The 10,308-nt window shown below is 42.1% G+C and overlaps 1 protein-coding gene across 1 annotated transcript; it reads left to right on the top strand.

Moving 5' to 3' along the window:
* Nucleotides 1-1,184: 1,184 nt before the first annotated feature.
* LOC135487182 (cytochrome P450 3A11-like) lies at nt 1,185-7,980 on the top strand. The gene is made up of 13 exons (XM_064770667.1): nt 1,185-1,341; nt 1,848-1,941; nt 2,613-2,665; nt 3,012-3,108; nt 3,512-3,637; nt 3,970-4,058; nt 4,355-4,524; nt 4,983-5,116; nt 5,362-5,535; nt 6,010-6,153; nt 6,419-6,507; nt 6,848-6,994; nt 7,341-7,980. The coding sequence occupies exons 1-13, from the start codon at nt 1,286-1,288 to the stop codon at nt 7,582-7,584; spliced, it is 1,617 nt and encodes a 538-aa protein (XP_064626737.1). The 5' UTR covers nt 1,185-1,285; the 3' UTR covers nt 7,585-7,980.
* The last annotated feature ends 2,328 nt before the right edge of the window (nt 7,981-10,308 follow it).

Here is a 10,308-nt window from a genome sequence, read left to right as displayed (position 1 = left end):
TACCACAGATTCTACGCTCTACGTCATCAATTTTGTGGTCACGTGCATCTTGAATATGGTCACGTGAGTCTTGAATATATTTTGTTCAAAGTTGAATATATTTTGTTCAAGGTTGGACATATTTTATTCAAGGTTGAACATATTTTATTCAAGGTTGAACATATTTTATTCAAGGTTGAAAACATTTGATTGAAGGTTGAACATATTTTAGTCTTGAACATATATTTCCTTCTTGAACTTATATTTAACTTCTTGAATGGTAATTCTAAAGTCTTGAATAAATTCCGCTTTGGCTTGCCATAGACGGTGACCCGTTATAAATGTTTCGCCACATTCTCCTATGGCAAGCCAAAGCGGAATTTATTCAAGACTTTAGAATTACCATTCAAGAAGTTAAATATAAGTTCAAGAAGGAAATATATGTTCAAGACTAAAATATGTTCAACCTTGAATCAAATGTTTTCAACCTTGAACAAAATATATTCAAGACTCACGTGACCATATTCAAGACGCACGTGACCACAAAATTGATATGGTACTTGTGTTGCGTTTCGGAGCTCGAATTGTTCGCACGAGGTTTTGACACATGGCTGTACACGTACCTAGCCGCCTACACATGACATGTACTGTAATCCTACACATCGACATGGATGCCGAGTGAATGTCAGAGTCGATACATGTTTCACAGACATATCAGGCAAATTATAGGTTCAAAATGCGCAATGCCTTTCACCTTTCATTCTTAAGGCCGACACCACTGTATCGGATTCTCGTTGTCTTTTGACATGTTTGAGTGTTTAGGCTATACAGGCAATCAATCATGTCGTGAAACAGAACGCATCAGAAGTACCACAGATTCTACGCTCTACGTCATCAATTTTGTGGTCGCGTCTTGAATATGGTCACGTGAGTCTTGAATATATTTTGTTCAAGGTTGAATATATTTTGTTCAAGGTTGGACATATTTTATTCAAGGTTGAACATATTTTATTCAAGGTTGAACATATTTTATTCAAGGTTGAAAACATTTGATTCAAGGTTGAACATATTTTAGTCTTGAACATATATTTCCTTCTTGAACTTATATTTAACTTCTTGAATGGTAATTCTAAAGTCTTGAATAAATTCCGCTTTGGCTTGCCATATTCTCCTACCGTTATTACTATTTATCACTACATGGGCATTTGAATGAGAATATAGGTCACGATGAGAAAGGCTGGTATATACTGGCTGATTGACTGGCTAACTACTGGCGATAAGAGCTGCAAGTGCAAAGGCGTGAACGATGATAACTGAAATTTTGCTGCTGTTGGTCGTCGGTCTGTTAACAGGAATTGTATGGTAAGTTGTCCCTGACTTTGGGTCTATGACATTCTTAATCTGGTAAATGTATCGAGGGTAAAGGCCTTCGCATAATAATGCGTTGTGGCGAAGGCCGTGGCCTTCATAGATCTGCTCAGTACATCCAATACACGTGTACCTTGGTAGTGTTTAGGGAGTTTTCGCAAATTCCCGAAACCCCAACACCTATCCCATTGTTTGATTTCCTGCTAACTATGTTGAACAGTGTAATTCGTTCGTGTTGACGTTTCGGGGGCTTTGTGAAAACTCACTATGTAATACTTCGTGAGGAACCGTCGCCTCTGCCCAGGAGTCTGCACGTGACCGACTACTTATCATTTGTCAAATAGAATCGTATCCCGTGTAGCATACCTCAAACTCTTATCAGCCCTCGGGCTTGACCCTTTGGCTGATACCAGCAGTGTCACTCCTGCTGGCCATGATACCGGGATAGCCTACTGCTCATATAATAACATCTAAGAGTGTCTCATGTTGCATGTTTATAGGAATCGCAAGAAAAAGCAACAATGGTTCAAAGATCTTGGAATCCCTGGCCCTGAACCCAGCCTATTCCTTGGCAATCAGTTGGAACTCCTCGATGTGAGTACAAGGCTCACTGGTACTGGACCCAATGGCCTGATAGTGGTACAGGCATCGCCTCGTCACATAAACAGCGGAGATGGTCACCAGATACTTTGAGATGGACTTTGTGACCATGTGATTCAAAAGGCAGTATCTTAAACAACATACCACATACCACATATTCACATACCCACATGCCAATTTTTTCCAGGTGGGGCAATCCAATGACGGTTGAAGCTTTTTCTTCACAACTATTGTTAAAGGAAAATCTGTCGGTCTTTCGACCTTAGAGGGCGCCACCGCCAGTAACTTATGTTAAAGGGGAAGTCTATTGTTAAAGGGGCAATTTGTCGACTTGAGGGCTTCCACTTTTCACATCATCGTACTTTATTTTACACGTTTACTCTGACGTCGACCCTGTCGTTTCACTCAAAATATTCGCTGCCATGCACCTCGGCTTTGGTGTATACTATAGCTCCATCTTCGTTAGTTCGGTCATCAATTCCGATAAACTCATCGAAACTGAAGGGTGAGGTTCTCTCGGTAATTGTCTACGTGCTGGCATCATGCTCCATATCTAACGAAAAATTTCAGGGTTTCTTGATTCAGCACATTTTGCTGACATAATTTGCAATACCAGTAATTCTCAGGCCTATAAATGTAATACTAAATCATGTTTTTCGTAACAGGGACCTACGCAAGCTGTCAAAAGGTGGACGAAGGAATACGGGAAGACCTTCGGGCAAGTACTAATACTGTAATGCAGGCAAGGTTCGAGGAGGTAGAAAAAGGCTCGTGAAGTAAAGAATTGCCAAATTCCGAACATTCTGGTGTTAATACGGCGAAAATATGCATGGCAAATTAGATCTTTTCTCCAAAATAGAGCCCCGTGGGTCTTTGCCTGCTATGAGATCATGTGGAGGTTTATTTGGACACCCTGAAAAATAGATGCAAGAAAATTAAATGCACGATGCGAACATCTACCTTTGTTGCTCGAGGAGGGTATGATAGTTTCTCTCATTGGTCATGTCGGTTGCGCCTTCTTTTTGTGACTGTCTTTAACGTTACCGGTATGTCTCATTCTTCAGATACTTCGAGGGTGTCACTCCAGTTTTGGTGACATCGGATCTTGAAATCATTAAGCATGTGTTCATCACAGATTTCAAACATTTCATGGCAAGAAAGGTAAGTTTAATGTCGCTCTCTTGTAAAATTTCAACCACGGCACTCGGCTACATGTATATACTGGTTTGCCTTAGAAGGCGAGTGTTTAGTATTTAACGTAACTATTACCCTTCATTTGATACTTTGTGCCTGAGTTGCCTTAACCCAGTGTTACTTGCATTGACACTGCCTGTGTTTGCCTTCGCATGGAAAACACAGAACTCGAGATATTTCTGAACGCGCTTTTACCTTTCTCCCATTGACAATGTACAAATTGTCTGAAGCCGAATTCATACTCCGACGCGCGACCATCGGCGTTCGAGTTTTTGTATTGTTGATTTCCGCGCAACTGGGATACAACGCCGTCGCCGATGGTCGCGCGTCGGAGTTTTGTATTCGGCTTAAGAGCACATCCATTTTTCAGCCTTTCCCATTTGGGCCTGACCCAGAAAGCAAGAATTTCAGCAATGTGTTTCTTGCCCATGGCCAGATGTGGAAGAGATACCGCAGCTTCATGAGCCCAATGCTCAGTACCACTAAGCTGAAGGCGGTAAGTCTTACCACAGACCCTGTGAGAGGCCCATAGCTATCCAGACCAGAGGTTCTGGGAAGGCATCCTCTCTTTATACTCCTAGTAAGGGTTATGCCACCAGCACAAAGTTGTGGAGCAATTTGGTCATTGCAACGGTATTTTCAACAACAGCCTGTGGAGTGCACATCAATATACGATCACGTTGCTGTGAAACCGCGATTTGCGAATCTTGAACAGAATCTTGATGCTTGGTGTTGAATACCACACATCTTTTATCAAAAATTGTAGTCACAAAATACCTTTTCTGAATCTTCTCTAAAAGATATGTTCTAATCATGAGTTATTTTCAGACAACCCCCTTAATAACGAAAGCCTGCGATACAATGATGGATATTCTTGAGGAGAAGAGCAAGGAAGTGAAGCCATTCGATGTGTTACCGTGAGTACATGTATGTGCTATACCGTGGATGACCTGACAACTTGCATTCAGTCAATCTTGTTTCTTGGGTGACACATTTTACCTAGACCTCTGCCTGTAATTTCTCTTAATGTTTTGTTTTTGCTTTCCTCCACTACGCCAAACATACTCGAATAATGTGCACATCAATATGTACCGGTATGTTTGTTATTTTGAGCAAAATGTTGCTTTTGCGAAAAGTGCTGCATATCCCCAGATACACGCACCTAGTTATGCGAGTCCGGCTTAAAACGAACATTCATCTCAACTTACTACAGGTACTATCAGGGCCTGACGATGGATGTGATCAGTTCAACCGCCTTTGGCCTCGAAATCGAAGCGCAGAAGGACCCGGAAAATGAATTTCTGGTCAATACAAAAGCGCTCTTCAAGCACCATAACTTCAGGAGAGAGCCCCGTTACCGACAAGCCTTGGTGTTGATGGCGAGTGGGTACTCACGCTACTTGAGGCTTTCCTTTACAGGGTTTGGTTGTTTAACACAAGTTGGTAACTAACTTTGCGTTAACTTAAACTGGAAGTAAAGTTTACTCTGCTTCCCCTAAAGGAACAACGCCAAGTTGAACTTGGAACCAAGGTCAGTGGCTTAACTTGTTTTGGAGAATTGGGCCCAGGACATTAGCCATCGCTATCAGTAAAATTATATATTACGAAAATGCACGTGTACTTTGTTGGTCCCTTTCGGCCCTTAGGGTCAAAGACACAACGAGTTTGATAAAGAAATAATGATCATCTTGGCAAAACAGGTGAAAGGACAGCAGACTTACATCTACACACAAAATTAAAGGTTGGGAATAACAAGATCACAAGATCTTTGGCAGAAAATTTACGAAAAAAGTAGCCAGACATTAATCCATTTTGACAAATGCCGGTCTTTCTTCTTCCAGTCATGTTTCCATCCGTAGGATCCTTTCTTTTCAAATTGTTCGCCTACCTGTTCATGTTAGGAATCATCAAGTTTGAGGCGTTCCAGCTTGGGGAGAGACTTGAAGAGGTCATTCAGGAAAGGAGACAGTGCAAGGTTGGTGCAGAGAAATTCTGTTTTGCCAGTAGACGGAAAATAGCCGCGACCACAGATTCGTACTCCCTTTGGAGATAAAAGTACAGAAATATGTCGTTGAAAATAAAACCGCGCCAACCAAGAATTTTTAATATGTCATTTCTTTAACCATGTCACAAAAGTTCGGGTGACCTGGTCTAAGATATCAACGAATGACGTTCCGTTCGTATCAGGTGGTCAAACAATAAGATAGGCGTTCGTTTCAGGAACGAGGTGAGGAGTGCCCCAAGGATTTCCTCCAATATATGCTGGACGCGGAGGTGGACGAAGTGGACGACTTGGACATCCTAACGATCGTACATGATGAGAGCGAGACGCCTGTGGAGATGAGCAAGATGACCAGTGGTGAACGTAGACAGGTCAAGAAGTTGACCAAACATGTAAGTGTAAACAGAGAGTTTTAGGACGAGTGTAGAGTAGTTGATCGCGCTCGATCCGGAGTTTCAATTTTGACACTGACATGCTCGAGGAAAGTGAGACGCCCGTGGTAGACGCACACAGAAGAAGAGGCAAGATCTTGGGTAAAGCTTCATCGGCTGGATGTTCCATATTGATCAATGCTTTTCCAAGCAAAAGATTGAACTATCCATTTATATTTCATTCTCACGTCTTTAGCACAATAACTGACCGATAAAAAATTATTTTTAGTGCCAAAAGTCAAATTCAGGCTGTGATAGGTGCATCGAGGATAAGTGTGTAGATATCAAAGAAAGGTTTCAACGGGCCGAATCTGCCTGGTATGCGAGTCATTATGAGCATGCAGCCTTTTGCGATCAACATAAAGGACCTCACTCATAAAAAATCCTGTCGACCAGTTTCTTATTATTATTACTCTACCTATGGTTTATTTAAAGGAAACGGTTAGCAACCTTTACGTATTTCAAAACGCAGGATTTGATACCACGAGCGCAGCCCTGGCTTACGCATCCTATGAACTGGCGCTGAACCCGGAAGTTCAGAGGCGTATACAGGATGAACTGGACGAACAATTAGGAAATGTGAGTTAAGAGAAGGCCTTTTAGTCGAGGGCGGTGCCTCATCGTACGTCGTTACCTTTGCGTTGTCATGCACAACCCTGTGAAAATCATGATAGTAAAGCTAGTAAATACGGTAACATGCGAAGGCCTCAAGACCTCACTTGAAATACCGTATCGTCGTCTATCAGTGAAAACGACTCGCAGTGTATGTCTGTGCGTACTATATCAATGATTGGAAAGACTTGGAGCATAGGACCGTCTCACTATTGGAAGTTTATTGCTTCAGAAACCTCCTGATTATGAGGACATCGGCAAGTTGGTTTACCTGAGCATGGCTTTCAACGAAGTGTTGAGAATGCACCCAATCGGCCCAAGGTAGAGATACAAGTTACTTATTAACTGTTCATACAGCACTGTCTGGGGCTTTATGACCCACACACACATCTGCGTCCAGACGCCCAGTTGCATGGCTGAGCTGCTATTTCCAATTGACGGGTGTACCATTACAGTTGAGAAACCACTGGTTTCCCCCAGACATGTGCCGCTTACACACCCGGCAAAACTGCTCACAGTAACAGGACTAAGTAAGTGCGCCAGGGAACTTGGCAGATGCAATTCTAACTTCATTTCGTATTAGCCGCCAAAACGATGGGAAAAGGCTAATCAGTCCCACATTAAGCAAAATTTATAAAAAGCATGTTATGGAATGTTTCAGCCTGGTGACCCGACTCTGCATGGAAAGGACAACCATCTGCGGCCTGACGATACCAGCGGGCATGACCATTATGGCCAATGTAGAAGACATCCACTATGACCCCGAAATATGGGGACCAACTGACCCAGATGTCTTCGAGCCGGAACGGTACGTCATTATTGTTGTCTTATTTGATATGCACGGCACTTGTAGAAGGTACGTTTCTTAACCTGGCCCCCACTAATCTTTCAATCCTTGCATGTTCACATAGGACTTTCATGGAAGGATTCCGCTAAATACCACACTGAGTATTACAGATCAAAGTGTATTGCTCGATACTCTATTCTTAACATCCGCCATTTTGGATCGACCCTTTGCAAAAAGCAGTCTACGGGTATGAACTGGACGGCAATCTTCCTCAAGTTAGAGGTGTTATCTGTTTTGGCGGTAGAGTAAATAAAATGAGAGAGAAAGTTTTCTTCACTTATAAAAGTCATATATCCTTTAATTGCAGTTTTTCAAAAGAAGAAAGAGCGAGACGTCACCCCCTTTCCTTTCAAGCCTTTGGAATTGGTCCGAGGAATTGCGTGGGCATGCGGCTAGCCCAGGTCGAGGCAAAGATGGCGCTGGCTAGAATCCTTCAAAAGTTTAGCTACGAGAAGTGTGAGGAGACCGAGGTCCCGCTGCGGAAAGTTGAACAGTTGACGGTCGTGCCGGAGAATGGTGTGACGGTGCGATTGGTACCGAGGGAGTTGTAGGACTGGAGAGGCGGTATTGCATTAAAAACACGAAGTGGTCGATTCTCCCTTGCCGATTCATACGATACAAAACTTCTATTATCATAACATTGTATTTATTGTATGGTAAAATACGCATGGTTTTAGTCACTCCTAATAAAATTCATATAGCCTGTATCTCCTTTTGTTAACTTTTTTGAAGATTTTGTGTACAGTAACTATTGAACGGCTTTCGGGTCGCCATTTATTTTAACGCTCATTATGAATGTGTGAGATGAATATTAGTACATGTATACAGAGAGTATGTACTTGCATGCCAGACAAGTGATGTGTCAATAATTGTAGTATCTATGACTGGAATTGTTGCTGATTTTGTAGGCCCTTCATGAATAAAAGTACCCACTTCTGTACAATAAACAGTGTTATATCGCATTTATATGATTGGATGATCAAGCAATCCATTCAAATTTTCAGCAAATTCGTATGCATGATAACTGCGCTACGGCATTGTGTGTGACTGCATTTCTATTTTCCTCCACCACTTATTACGAACGGCGTACCCCTTTAAGGCAAATAATCGAGACGTTTGGTATAAAAAAAGTAATGGTAACAAGTACGTGGTTGCAGATTCGAATGAAATTTAACTGAAACCTATAAACAACACGTATCACTGAATCCCGATTGTCATTTTATTGTTCGTCTGCACCGGTTTGGCCTTGTAATCAATCGCTTAATCAATACCAAACTTGAATCAATATCAAATGAAACCATCCTTATTGTCTTCCGCTACTTTTTTACCATCATCTGCGCACTTTATGCAATTGATGAACATCATGATTTTATCCTGGTAATGTGTTGTTGAGGTATGGGTATAGATGAGAGAAGCTCCATGCGTCAGTTGGATTGTAAAATATTATAAAGCAGTACGAACATAATGCTTGAAAAGGAAGTTGGCCAGAACATGATATTTTCTTGTTTTGGAGTAGCACTCGATGCATCCTCGTAAATCCAGAGTCAGTCGTATCCTCCTCCCCTCGCACACGGCTAAGCTCGGTCGATAGAGCCGAGTGTCGACCTGCAGCTTCAGGATGCACGCGATGTTTGACTGGCAGTAATAAATCGAGGAGAGATGAAGGAAAAAGATTATACTCTTGTCATCATCATCGTCGTCGTGGCATGTTTTTGTCGAAAGGCGCAGCCTTAGCAAGTCGAAGATATTCCGAGAATTGGCGATTCTTACAGTTACTATGCCCAGCAGTAACAGCGACGGCAGTAAGTGGACTCGGGCCTTGATTTAGATAACTGACATCAATCCGTGAAAGCGGCAAAACCGCGCCGGTAACCACTCATAATGGAATCGGATGTTCATCGTTTTGGTTGAGGATTAGTTTGAAGTACTCTACCTCCGAACACACGTAGGCTACATTTACATGATGATATATCAAAGTTTTAGATATCTGAAATGAACGAAAGCATTTCAAACTCTGTTCGTTTTTTAATCGGAGGCCGAATTATCCTCAAGCACGCAGACCTGGGGACCTCTCAAGCCCGGTCTAGCCTAGAGTGCGCAGTAATATGCTTCCGGAATCGGCCATCTTGCTTGATACTTAATATTCTGCCATTTCAACATGGCTGCAAGCTTCACAGTAAAGGTATACGATCGAACGACTACGTGGTTGCAGCAGACGGTGATTGCCAGATTTATGAGAGACAGGTCAAGTTGCTTTCATTTTGCCTTCTTTGCAACTCCGATATTTCTTAAAAGCTGTCTTATTGTACATTTGTGAACAGCCAAATCTTGCGCACTGCGGCAGGGCGTCAGCTCACGTCCCGGGGGCTCTCATATACAGGCCGCGGCCACCTTAATTTCAGCCGAAAGCTGCTAACACAGAAATTAATCAAAAGTTGTATATAACCAACTTACCAAGATGGTACAGAGGGGTAGGGTGCGCGCCTTCAGCGTCAATAGGGGTTAGAATACATCAGTTTGACGGAAAGCGATGAAAATTGACACTGTTGACTGATAGATTTGTTTTCCGCCAGCATTACTGCAACTGGAGGTCTGTAAGGTTTGAAAATGTGTTGTATGATTTGATGATAACTGAGTGGTATCTGAGAAAATCTGTTGCTTGTTTTGAGTGCGTCTTACAAATAGATACCTATACAATGCATATTCCTTCGTTTGGTTAAGTGCAGGGTGTTTAAAAAATGTTATTATTTGACTGCGCTGTGTTTGTAAGTGTTCATGGAGTTGACTGCGTGAGGACATTTTGTATGGAATCATACTTTTTTTCTCATGAATTGTTGGTGTTTCCTTACACTTGCAATCTCTTGCTTTCGTCACTTCGACCACCCTGTTGATAAGCCTTACCGGGAATTTCTTCGTGCCTGTGTATCAAGCCTATATTATATCGTCGACGTGGTCAAGGTCACAAACTGACTCAAAAATGAACCACAGACCTTGAGTTAATAAATGTCCCCACTGTATGCGTTGCGATAATCATACAGGGAACGTTTGTCAGCTTAAGACGTCTCGGACAAGCAGCACAGCAAGTAGAAATTAGACGACACGTAGAAAAACTAAATAACGACTGTAAACCTTGGAGTTAATAGTATCAGCTGAACCAGCATTTTTGTCCGTTATATACATTTGCTGATCCGATAAAAGAGTAGGAAATTCAAGTGTTTCCAGATTTGAAGCAACTTTTGAAAGCTAGTAATGGTAAATAAACAGCAGACTTTCCG

This window comes from Lineus longissimus, chromosome 4 (genome assembly GCF_910592395.1).
Source record: "Lineus longissimus chromosome 4, tnLinLong1.2, whole genome shotgun sequence".
Lineage (NCBI taxonomy): Eukaryota > Metazoa > Nemertea > Pilidiophora > Heteronemertea > Lineidae > Lineus > Lineus longissimus.
This window is presented reverse-complemented; position numbering and strand designations above follow the sequence as displayed.

Coding starts and splice junctions, on each gene's coding strand:
- LOC135487182 (XM_064770667.1), top strand. CDS start 1,286: ATGATAACTGAAATTTTGCTGCTGTTGGTCGTCGGTCTGTTAACAGGA. Junction 1,342..1,847: donor CTGTTAACAGGAATTGTATG/GTAAGTTGTCCC, acceptor GCATGTTTATAG/GAATCGCAAGAAAAAGCAAC. Junction 4,059..4,354: donor AAGCCATTCGATGTGTTACC/GTGAGTACATGT, acceptor AACTTACTACAG/GTACTATCAGGGCCTGACGA.